The 12,982-nt window shown below is 41.0% G+C and overlaps 1 protein-coding gene across 1 annotated transcript in view; it reads left to right on the top strand.

Annotated features, from left to right (window-relative positions):
• Cd109 (CD109 molecule) overlaps positions 1-12,489 on the top strand; it is a 108,137-nt gene extending 95,648 nt beyond the window's left edge. Inside the window, exons 30-33 of the mRNA XM_032911187.1 lie at positions 4,512-4,651; positions 7,544-7,691; positions 9,847-9,949; positions 12,009-12,489. Of these exons, the coding sequence (XP_032767078.1) occupies positions 4,512-4,651; positions 7,544-7,691; positions 9,847-9,949; positions 12,009-12,175 (558 nt within the window). The 3' untranslated portion in view covers positions 12,176-12,489. The remainder of the gene's footprint in view (positions 1-4,511; positions 4,652-7,543; positions 7,692-9,846; positions 9,950-12,008) is intronic.
• The last annotated feature ends 493 nt before the right edge of the window (positions 12,490-12,982 follow it).

The following is a 12,982-nucleotide window of genomic DNA, read 5'->3' on the forward strand; positions in this document are numbered from 1 at the left end:
GTCTATTTTTGTGGTTAAGTGTGACTTTTGTTAACAATCCTTCGCTAGACCTTTACCTTAGACAGCTTGTGGAGGTTTTTAATGAGGACTGGCGAGACGCCTCCTGAGGTAAAGATGCCAGTTGCCGAGCTTGAGTTTGATCCCTGAGACACACATAGGGAAAGGAGAGAGAAAACCTATGCCCTCATGTCGCCCTTTGACCTACACACATAAGCCATGGTATTCATACCCCCTCTCGATGAATTAATGAAAATATTATAAAAATAACACAGATTTCAATGATTTACCTCTGTGACTTAGTCAAGATATGTCTCTTTCTTTAATAAGAAGTATAAGAGACATAACTAACTGAGACCAGACTAATCGTTTGTATGGACAATCTGCTTGAGAAACATCTCTTAGAGAATGCTTGCTTTTTGAAGTTAATGTTGAAATCCTCCAGTGCGAGTTGTGTAAATAGTTGGGAAACCCCCTGTCTTCTTTTGAGACCAGGTCTTATTATGTAGACACAGCTAGCTGTGTACTATTGTAGCTCAGGCTGGTCTCAAACTTGTGATCCTTCTGCCTCAGTCTCCAATGTGCTTGGATTTCAGGCATGTGTCACCTTGCTTGGTGTCTACGTTTTTGTTGTACTTGAAAATACAGTTAAAAAATTATGGTGTGGAGGGCTACAGAGATAGTTTGGTGGTTAAAGGCAAATGCTGGTCTTCCAAAGGACCAGTTCCCAGCACCCGTGTCAGGTGGCTCACAGCTACCTACAACTCCAGCTCTAGAGGGATCCTGCACCTCTGGCCTCTGTGTGAAAGAACACACACACACACACACACACACACACACACACACACACACACACATTAAGATTTTAAATGCACCTAAAAATTACGTTGCTAGTTGATAGAATTTATACTGTGATGACCTGAGAACAAATATATATTTGACTTGTAACTTCTTAATATTTATCTAAGAATATGCAGGTCAGTAGGGCTTCATAAGTTGCCTTGATACACAATATGTTCCTTTAAGGTAAAACCTCAGAAGGTAGCAAATTTAAAAATTAGAGCATGGTTATATTATGCTCAATGCCATGATATAGGAGGAAAATGCTCACAAACCTACTTTGAAGGCACAGCAAATGCTGCAATTAAAGGAGAGAGAGCATGAAAAGTACTGACTGGAGAAATTGTACTGAAGACCTATACTTACTGTAGTGCCTTTAAAATCATCTTAATGGGAACCCTGGAGAATAAATGACAAGGCCAGAAGTGGTTATGTGCTTGAATGGGAACAAACCAAACAAGCACTTACAAGGTAATAAAATGGCTACGAGAGAGAAAAGATACTTTTAAAATTCTATATTAATTCTGTTAAGTAGTAGTTTTTGGCATGACATGTTCCTACGTGCTTACAACATATTTTGATCACATTCATACACTTAGTTACCCACACGTGTCCTGGCCATCATCTCTCCCAGTTTGCCCCCATTTCCAAAATAGTCCAATGAAAAGGACTTTTTAAAAAAATCTGATACAATTACTTCTTCTTCTGAGAGAAGAGCATCTTCATTGGCTCTCTGGGCTGTGATAAAACACTGTGGCCAAAAGCAGCTTGGGAAGGCAGGGATTTGTATGGCTTCCACTTCCCAGGTACAGACCACCAACGAGGAAAGCCAGGGAAGGAACCTGGAGGCAGGAACTGAGCAGTGGTCATGGAACAGCTCTGCTTACGGGCTTTCTCCCTTGGCCTCCTCAGCTTGCCTTTTTCCTACAACCTAGGACCACTTGCTCAGGTTAGCTGGGCCCTCTCATGCCAATCATTAATAAAGTAATATCTCTCAGACATGGTCCCTGGCCAATGTAATCTGCAGACGCAATTCCTCTCTTTCCAGATGTCTACATTTGTGCCAAACTGAAACAAGTTAACCAGTGCAGGTCTGATTATTGTTAAACGGGGAAGACACACTTTGTCAAACAGATGTAATTTGGAAACTGCCAAACAATTCTTAAGATTTTTGGAAAGGATTATTTATTTTTGGTGCACGTGTGTGTATGTACGCAGTGTTGGTGCACATGTACCTCTGTGCATGTGTGGAGGTCTGCTTTCTCCTGTCATCATGGGTTCTGGGGAAGGAGTTCAGGGGGTCAGATTGGCACGACAAGTGCTTTTATTGGCTGAGCCATCAATATGGCTCCCTAAGATTATTTTGTATGATAGTCAAGACACAGAGAGGATCTTTATAAAAAAAAGCAAGGAAAAATAATTATAATGAATTTTTTTCAGTGAGATTAAAATAAAGATAGAGAGAATAATTTATGAGGTTATGTTTGAAGAATCATGGGGAACTCTTATTCCCAAGACTGCTGTTTGATGCAAAACATAAATCCAAGAGTAACCATGTAGCAGGTTTTAGACAAAATTTGAAACTTAGACTTGGTTGGAAACTATTGTTGATCAGTGAAATATATATCAATATATCATTGTCATTGTCATATGTCATTGAAACCAAGTGATTATTGGAGGTTTGAAGGGCACTGGGAAACACAGACCCTTTGGTCAGATTGATCACTAGTTGAAGTCTGTATCAAAATTCAGAAGACAAGAGAGAAGGACTCACAGGCATTGCTTATGAAAGTGGGAAAAATGTAAAAATACCAATCACCCAGAAATAAGAATTAAGGTCCCTGTCTTAGTCAGGATTTCTATTCCTGTACAAACATCATGACCAAGAAGCAAGTTGGGGAGGAAAGGGTTTAGTCAGCTTACACTTCCACAATGCTCCTTTCTCTGTGATAACTCCAGCTTGTGTCAAGTTGACACACAAACCCAGCCTGTACAAACCCCTTTGTGAATATTTTTATAAGATCTCTGGGAAGTGTGCAGAGAGAGCTCTCAGGTTTGTTATGAATGTTTACCTACTGAGATATGAAAAGTCTAAGTCATGATGAATAAGTTCTTTTGAAATTCTGTGAGTGGATTGTCGGCTTGACCGTTGGACAAACTGTCAACCTCTATCCTTATAGATAGACGTTAGTCATTGCTCTAGTGCCAAGCCTAGTGAACTTGCTTATGATACTGGCCTCTAAAGAGACAGCTTCATGCATGGAAAGGCAGATGTGGAAAATAACAGAGAATTGCTCTCCAACTGTTCCAGGAATAATCCTAGTTAATATTATATTTAGTAATTAATTGTAGTTTGAAAAAAAAAAAAAAGACTTGGAAAATGTCCAGAGTAACACACCCAGGAAGAGCAAGTGACCGAATTCGTATTGTGGCAAAACGGAAAACTTAGATTTGAGGAGAGGAGGCTTAGCGAGAGATACTTTAAAGTGTTTAAATCCAAGAAAGGTACCAGATGTTTGCTTCTGTGGGGTGCATATGTTTTGTATATGTTTCAAGTAGAATTAAAAGGAAACTAAGTATTACACAGTCATATTAAGTTCTATGAACTCAGTTCCAAAATAAGTTCCATTCTCTTTGGGATGAGGCAGCCTAGGAAAATTTGAGCACATTCCTAAGCTTCTGATTTAGGGTGACTTTGAGGAAGGCTCTGGTCCTCACATGGCTCCGGTGTTCCCATGGCACAGCTCACGTCACAGACAGACACAGAGATGTGCTGGAGAAAGTCTCAGTTGACCTGAAATCTGTCATTTATTTGTATCATCTTTGAGAAATGGTTTATGGTGAAAAATAATTTTCCCCCGTTGGACAGGTGGTATTTGAATTTGACCTGCCTTACTGGAAGTTCTCAAGTTCCATTTGAGTAGCAAAGCATAGAAGTGAGTGAATGACAGCCCATCAGTCAAAGCTTTAAGGTTTCCCTTAGCTTTCCTTTATTTTTTTTAAAACATAAGAAGCATAACTTTATTTTTTTCACTATATATATATATATTTAAAGATTTATTCATTTATCATATATAAGTACACTGTAGCGGTCTTCAGACACACCAGAAGAGGGCATCAGATCCCATTACAGATGGTTGTGAGCCATCATGTGGTTACTGGGAATTGAACTCAGGACCTCTGGAAGAGCAGTCAGTCTCTTAACCGCTGAGCCATCTCTCCAGCCCTGCTTTCCTTTATTTTTAAACCTGAGGGGATGCTTTGCATTCCTGGAGAAGACAGTCCACAATCGGCCCTGCTGTTCTGACATTTACTTCGCTGTATTACCTAATAATGTTCTCACTAAAAATGACAAACCTTTATAAAAGTATTGGATAACGATGCTTGCTTTCTTAGCTGATGTTTGTTCTTTAAAGTTCGAAAACCATAATTTTAATTGGTTTTATCACAGAAGAATTAGTGCCTACTATTTAGACTATTGCAAACAGCTTACTACTGTTAATTAGTCACATATGCGGTTTCAAAAAGTGTGTTTGATGAGGGATGAGAGTTCTGCTCATCTGTATTTAGAATGTAGTTGGAAATCCTGGTGGTTTCATAAAGGGGTGACCGTCATCTCTTCAACATCCGTAACTTCACTTAATCTAATTAAAAAAATTTTTTTTAAATTGCAGCTTAATGTTGATTATAACGTGAAAGTTTCACGTTCTTTTAAGAGACGGAGATCTATGGAAAATCCAATCGGTTTTGATTTAGACGTCGACGTGAATGATGAGCATGACCTCAAATACATGAAACTGAATGTGTGCACAAGGTAGGTGGTATCCGTTGACGGCTCCTTTTAGAAAGGAGACTTGAAGGTTCAACTTGTATGGTTACCCAGGGAGATCATTGGAGGAGTCTCTGTTAAGGGATTCCTCTTATCTCCACTCCACAGATTTCAGACTGGAAGTGCAGGCAACTATGTTTAAGCCCTTCTTAGGTAGGCTAAAAATGTTCACAGGTTTTCTTTGTACTTACAACAAATGTGGAGAGAAGTAAATACTTTTAAAATTGTTCTGTTTCATTGAGGGAGTCTGAGAAAGCCCTGAGCGAGCATGTTGTTGACACGGGGATTATTGTGTCCATGACCTGATTCCTCTCAATCCATGGAACACGCAAAGCCTCTGCTGTTTTAAGTGTAAATGGTGACAGGATGTGCAAAAATGAACGACAGCGACTTTCTCTGACGCGGCCTTCTGCTGAAAGGTGCTAAGCCATACCCCTGTGCTACATATAATACAAGAACTGACGCTCCTGTCTGCATTGTTTAGTGGTGCTACTTTACACGTGCTGGGAAATGAATCCAGGTCCTCTGGAAGAGCAGCCAGTGCTATCAACAACCTGGCTATCTCTCCAGCCCCTAAAATGTTATTGTTTGTTGATTCTTGCTGCGTTTTTGATATGTCTCTGTGAGCGCATGCACGGGGGCATGGTGTGCACAAAGAAGTCAGAGATCAGCTTTCCGGAGTTGATTCTTCCCTTACACCTTGGGTTCTATGGCTCGTGTGGCAAACATTTTTACCAAGTGAGTCTTTTAGTCATCAACTTTCAAACAAGAACCCCAGCACCAGTTGTAGCATACTCTCCTAGGAGTTGATGGCTGGGGAGGTCTCAGAGGACCTCCCAAGTGGGCAGGCTATATTGCCATTGCCCTTGGCTGCTCATCAGAACTAGATGGTAAGACCCGGTTGATGAAGACATCACACATTCTGGGTACAGGAGATAGAGAAATGCAGGTGGACTGAGCTGGACGCTCTCTCCTTTCTGGATAGTATTCATTCTGCAGGGAGGTGCGATGTAGGGTGTAGGGGTAGAACTCTCACCAGTGATCTCCCCTGCTGTAGATCCTGTGCGTTACAATTCTAACCCACAGCAAGACGTACCCACTGATGTGATAACGGTGCAAGCATTTGGGGGACAGTTGGACACTTTATGATTGTATTTGAGGACCAAGTGAGGGAGTACACATCAAATGCTATAAACCTAGTCAAAATCCTGGGGTGGGTGGTGATAAAAATATAAGCTAGTAGAACTTAAGTCTAACTTAGGAAAACTGTAAAATATTGAACCTTTTTTTAATGCTACACATGGTTATTCTCTGTTGAAATAATTTCATTTTGGCTTCAGATTTACCTTTAACTTTTGGTCCAAAATTTATAACAGCATACAAACCTAGCAAAAAGAATAGTTCTTTTAGATACTGAAAATACCCCACTTTAGAAGATTCTGGTTTTGGGTAATTGTGTGCTGGTATAACTGAAGCTTCCAGAAGTGGTTCTTAAATTGGTCTAAATCTTAAGCACTTGAGAATCTCATCTCTGCAGACATGCTCACCTCACAGAAGAGTTGTGAGGCCGTCTTCTCCAGCCTTTTGGTTATTCTTGTGCACATGACTTTGAGAACAACCGTGAGAGAGTTCTTGAATCAAGAGGCTTCACAAGGGGTTGGGATTCAGTGGTAGAGCACTTGCCCAGCAAGTGCAAGGCCCTGTTGGTTCTCAGCTCCGGGCGGGGGGGAGAAAACTATTCATGACTTTTTTTAAAAAAAAAAAAGAGGCTTCACAAATTTTCCTCTGTCAGTCCGTCTTCTCACCCCAGCATTGCTTGGTGTTGAGAAAGAGGTAACTGTCAAATGCCCTGGCGTCTAGGACCTGCTGTCTACTCTTCAAGTAGCTCAGGGCATTGTGTTTGAGCTCAGCTTGTTGTAGGGCTGGAAGCCACTGGTGCTCAGTGAATGCCATCTCTGCGTGTTGATCTAGGCACTCGGCTTCCTTAGGCACGGTGTGAACCAAGTTTCCCCATCATTTACCACTGTCTGTTGTATCTTTGGATCTTGCCATTTGACTGAGATGAAACATCCCCTGTGTTTGCCCCATGCCCCGCCCCTTCTTGAGCATTCTGACCAGTGGTTGGGGCTTCTGCAATTCTGCAGTATCTTCCTTCTCAGCTGGGGAGGAAACAGAACCTCCATTATTCTTTACTTGCAACTGGTCTCTATCAAAGAATAAGAACATCAAGATATAATTATTCAATGTCAGCAGAGGAACCTATGTATATCACAAACCTGTATGTCAGACATTAAACAAAATCTTTACATGCGTCTCATTTAGGCCTTACTAGAATAGATCTAGTCAGTCAGTAATTCCGCCCCTGCTTTTCTCTTTCATTGATTGATTGATTCATTCATTCACTCATCAAAGAGTGGCCGACTATCCTCTGTGTGTCAGGCTGGGGTCTACACCGGGTGGCCAAGTGATACTTCTCTTCATCTGTTGGTTTAAGCAGCATAGGTTGGTACTGCCAACTATTGAGAGAATGCCAATGTTTTGAGAAATATTTAGTTTAGAACCAGTACAAAGAACTGTTAGAATCTATTGAATGGTTATGCCCCGTACCTGCTACAGCCTGTAAGCACAAACCTACTTCCCTTCAGGCCCTTCATCCTATTTAAGGAACCCCGTTACCTCTTATTCCGTGTGTGCCCACAAGTTACAAAACTACCACAGCTCTAAGAAAACATGGTTTGCATTTTCCTATAGTGAATTTTACCTGTGCTTGCACAGTGTTTAGAGTACTATTTGGCAGTGTTAAGTTTTACATAAGGATCTGTGTTGAAGTTTTTTCTAAAGGTTTTCTTTTCCTCCTTGTGTCTTTCACTGATGCAGTCATTTGGGCCCAGGAAGGACTGGCATGGCCCTTCTGGAGGTGAACCTTCTCAGTGGATTTACTGCAACTTCAGATTCAATTCCTCTCAGTGAGACACTGAAGAAAGTGGAATATGAACCCGGGAAGCTCAACCTTTATTTAGATCATGTAAGTAGTACGATGTTTCAGAAACCCTTATTGGTGAAGGTGTACTGTGTTTAGAAGCCTGCTGAGTCATTATTATTTCAGCTTTTTGCCTTTGAATGATTTTGATGTGGTAACCAGATGTTTTTCTCCTTTAAGAGCCGTCACTGGGCTGAGGAGATGGCTCAGTGGGTAAGAGCTCTTTCTGTGCAGTGTGATGGCCTGAGTTCCAGTCCCTAGGAACCTTACAAAAAGCTGGGCATGACTACACATGCTTGGAACCCCATCATTGTGGAGGGCAGACACAGGAGGGTCACTGGGCTTTACCGGCTGTCAGCCCAGCTCCAGGTTCAGCGGGAGATCCTGGGTCATAAGTGGAGATTGATAGAATAGAATGCCTGGTGCCCTTTTCTGGCTTCCACATGCATGGGTGAATGCACCCCCCCAGCCCCTGCCAAATACACACATACCACACATACATACACATACCACAGATACACTCACAAGTTTATAAAAATATATCACTATGAAATTAGCAAGAGTTACTGTTAATGAGGAGCTCAAGGAAGGTCTTTCTACAAAGAGCTCAGTAATTGCCTATTTGAGTATTATGTATATATATTATACATATATTCATATAAACATATTATACAATCATTTGGAAGATAACTAATTTTTTGCATGTACATTTGGTGTGCATGTGTATGTGGAGTTCATAAATTGACACTGGCTGTCTTCCTCCGTCACTCTACGTTATTGTTTTGAGTTAGGATCTCTCAGTGACCCTGGGGCTTATGGTTCATATAGGCTGGCCAGTCAGTGAGCTCCAAGGATTTGTCTGTCCTCGTCTCCTGAGTGCTGGGTCACAGGAACATGGTGTCGTGCTTGGCTTTTGTATGTGAATTCCAGAGATCTGAATTTAGGAACTCTCGTTTTAAGAGACACTTCACAGAGTTCTTTCCACTGCCATGATAAGCAGTTTCTTTTTAAATGGTTTTCCCTTTTTGATTAGTATTTATAATTGGACAAACAAGGCAACAGGCTTGATTATGGCAACTTCATGTGTATGTGGTTTTATAAATCTCCCTTCCCCATTGTCTTCCTCTATGACCCCGCTCACTCTGCTAATGGTATCCTCCCTTCCGTTTCATTTCACATATATTCCGTCACCCTTTCCTCACAGTAGAATCCCTTGACCCCCTTTCATGGTCTCCCCCCTAATGCGTCTTACATCCACTCCTGTGCATAAACATGTGTACAAATCAAAATCTAGGATCTTCAGATGAGTGAAAGCTCATGGTGTTTGTTGATCATTCTGGGTCTGACTTTGTTTAACACAATGATTTCCAGTTCCATCCCTTTACCTGCAAATACCGTGATTTAATTTTTTTTTAAGGCCGAGTTGACCTTTTGTTGTGTATGGAGGCCTCACATTTTCTTCATTCACCTGCTGATGGCCATCTAGGCTGTTTCTATTTCTTTTCTATTATGAATAGTGCAGGAAGAAACATGAATGGGCAGGTTGTTGTTGAGTTAGAATCCTTTCCGTACATACTTAAGAGTGGTTTATCTGTGTCATGGGGTAGTGTGTCTGTGTGGTGTGTATTTATACAGGTAATATATACATATGCATACATATACTATACACACATACACTTTTAGAAAGATCTATACTGATTTCCATGATTGTTGGCCCAGTTTACATTTTCACAGCAGTAAATCAGGGTCCTTTATAGAAATAGATGGCAGTCCCTCATGAATTGTGGCAACCCTTCACTGGGGTCTCTCTGGAAGGCTTCTATGGACTGGCCACTGTCTGTAGAGTTAGGCTTCTCCAATTCATTAGCAGCAGCTAGAATTGAGATGCTCTGCCTGGGACACATATTTGGGTGGTCCCAGGAGCAGGTTACCTGTTTGCTACATGATTCTAAATCTTAAGCATCCCTTTTAGTAAAAGAGGACTGAGGGCCATTCTTATGTTCTAAGTGTTGTTTTAATGAATTTAAATGAGATAAATGTATAGTAAGTTTTTAACAGTACTACCTGACAGTCAGAAATCTCCCCAGATATTAGTTTCTATTTATTTCCTAAAATGAAAGAAAAATTAGTGTCTCAGATATTTTTATGAACACTCAGTATGCCAACTTCTTCAACTCTTTTATTATTATTATTTTTATAGGTAAATGAAACCCAGTTTTGTGTTAAAATTCCCACTGTGAGAGACTTCAAAGTTTCAAATATTCGAGATGGTTTGGTATCTATAGTGGATTACTATGAACCAAGTAAGTGAATCTGGGGTTCCTAAGACTTTGGGAATCAAGCCGGGTAATTTACTCATTTAAAAGGACATCTCATGGGATTAGTTTTGTGGGTCAGTTGTTTGGGAGGAGAAAGTGTGGCTGGAGGAGACGCAGGAGGAAGGCTGTCTGTACATGAAGACTACTGAGAATTTAGAAGGCTCATGCGGCATCATGTAGTATAGGAATGTTAAAAACTGATATTCCGCTCACACTGCTTAGGAGTGTGTTTACAGCTTATGCTATAATTACAAACTTCACAAGGAAGCCCGGCAGTGTCCAGTTATGTTTCATTTCCAAGGTTTACTTCTTTCCAAGCCCCCACTCTATCTGACCCCCGAGGTGAAGGAGGCATTCCTCAGGAATGGACTGATACCATGGGGTTTAGTTCTTCACCAGGAACTAAAGAGTTTTGGTAAAACTTGTGCATTATAATTTTTTTTAATGTTTTTTGTTTTTTTTTTCTGTCAAGAGAAACTGAGTGCTTGGGATGATAGCTTGAGCATCTTTGATTTGACTGGTGACATGTTATTTTATAAAATAGAAATGATCTAGACCATGAAAGGAGTCAGCTGACCTGGCAGGCTACCAAATTAATTATGAAAAATTGAACTCAGACTGAGGCTGCGTGAGTGTATAGCTGCAGCCACGGTTCCTAATATTCTAATTTCAATATTCTGCATAAGGACTCTCGGTCCTTCAGGGACGTTGGAATGCATGAAGGTGAGTAGGACTGTGTGTCAGGTAATTGCAGGTAATGTCTCTCGGTGTACGGTGAAGCAGCTCACCATTATGGTGATGCTGACAGAGTGAGTATTCGAGACAAAGGTATAGTGCCAGGCAGTTCTGTCTCCTGGGACAAAGTCCAGCCCCTCCTGTCCTTTGCTTCCAGCTGCCATTGATGAGGATGCCCCCAAGGTTTTGTGGGATATTTGGATAACAGGTGTAGGGCCTTTTTCCTGAAGCGAAGGGATAGGATATACTGTGGGGACCTAATGACAGTCCCTTGCTATCCAAAGTTGCAAAAATCCCACAGCTCATAGCCTTCAGGTGCATACAAAATATTTTAAACATTCAATAAATGAAAAGATTCAAGGTATATGTATATATGTAATAGATGTTTTAGTATATACTATATATCAAATATTTATATACATTTATTATATTATATATGCTTATATGTGTTTATATAAATATATACTTTGTGGAAAACAACTTACTTATGAGGGAATTCTTTAACACAATGAAATTAAGAAAGATAGTAAAATTTAAGCCTACTAATTTTTAAAAGTATTTGAAAATACATTTGTGATATTTAAAAAAAACCAGGAAAAAATTAAAAATAAAATTTTATTAGAACTATAAAATGAAATGCTTTGTGTTTCAGCGAGCTTTTTAATAATGTGAGATGTACCTTATATAGTCTTTAAAATAGCACTGATACTATAAATCATACCACAAATTGAGTGGTTGTTAGTATGCATTTAGTGTCTTAGAAACATTGAAACCAAGCTGGTTTTGTTTTGGTGAGTTCATTATATTGCGATAGGTTATTTTTGCAGTTTAAAGACATCAGTGTGTGCTATGAATTGTCCCTGGGGTGGGCAGTGTTGGATAATGGGTCCCTGTTAACAGCAGGCATAGACTTCCCATCATCTTTGGAGTCTCGTAGTAAAGCCTGGGTTAGTCACTCTTCCCAGGAATTCTAATGGAGTAGAGAATATCATCCCCAAACAAACTCCTGAGAAGATTAAGTGAACCAGGATTTAAAACTCTCCCTGCTTCAGTTAGATATGAGTGTTTGCAGCTGCTGCTTGTTCTCTGCCTTTTACTGCTGGCCAACAGCTTGTAGATGGGTTGGGCTGGACACATTGTTTCTGGGTGTTTGTTTACCATCTGTGCCCCCCTTTTGAGCACTGCATTTGTTTCTGATAAAGAAAAAATAAACGATGTGAAGAGTAACCACCTCGTGATACACTTAAGCTCTGCAAGAGCACTGCTCCTCTGCCAGAGACATAACCTGGATGTCTGCCTCTTCAAACAGGTAGACAGGCTGTGAGAAGCTACAACACCCAGATGAAGCTGTCCTCATGTTACCTCAGTGCTGACCCCAACTGCAGATCATATATGGACAGAGCCACGGACTCCCTTCGCCATTCTTCGAGCCTTCTCGTCCTTTGCTCCACCCTTCTGTACTTTGTGCAACATTGATTATGATTTATTTTTCAAGGACTCCATCTAAAACTAGCATTTCCAGAAAGTCAAGTGTGATTGTTTTCTTTCTACAGCTGATGATTGCCTCTGACGGTTCTGAAAACCAATTGTTTCCCTTCCTTGGTCGGGGGGGACCTGGGGGAAAGTCTGTGATAGGCCGGAGCTTGTGTTAGCATGTAAAACAATTCACCCAGTCTTTGTGTGGAAGGTGGCCAGAATGAGGACACTGTGTCTCTCTTCATTTCTCCTTCTCTAAGAAAGTTTATTAGACGCATTTGTTTTCTCTAGAAAAAAAGTGTTATTTTCCATTACTCGTGTTTTGTAAAAGATGTGAGTGGCCGGGGGCTCTTAGACATCCAGTGCTTCAGCGTTTGCTCTGGTGTTAAAGCTGCAGCAGGAGGTTCTTGCTCTCTATTCCTTCCCACGTCTGGCCTGCCTCTGCCGCAGGCTCATCCCACTGTCTCAGTGAACTCTGTGATCAGCACACTGACTCCTCCTTTAGAATGCAGGGAGTGAGTTTTTAAAAGTAAAATGGTCTTTTTCTGCTCCAAGTCTGATGACATGCCCCAGACTCTACTCTCCCCAGTTTCTTTATAGAGAGACTGAATTTTCCTGTATCACGCTGCTCAGGGGGTGACAACACTGAAAGCTGCCTTCAAGGGTTGCTGGGTGTTCTCTTCCGTCATGGCGGTAGCTCCACTGTGGCTCTGCTTCAGGAATGCAAGCTGGAGAGCCCTGTGACATCTGCCCATGTGTCTTTGCCTAGAAGGGCTCAGTCCAGGAGACACTACGAACCGAGGGTTC

The sequence above is a fragment of the Rattus rattus genome, chromosome 8 (genome assembly GCF_011064425.1).
Source record: "Rattus rattus isolate New Zealand chromosome 8, Rrattus_CSIRO_v1, whole genome shotgun sequence".
Classification (NCBI taxonomy): Eukaryota; Metazoa; Chordata; class Mammalia; order Rodentia; family Muridae; genus Rattus; species Rattus rattus.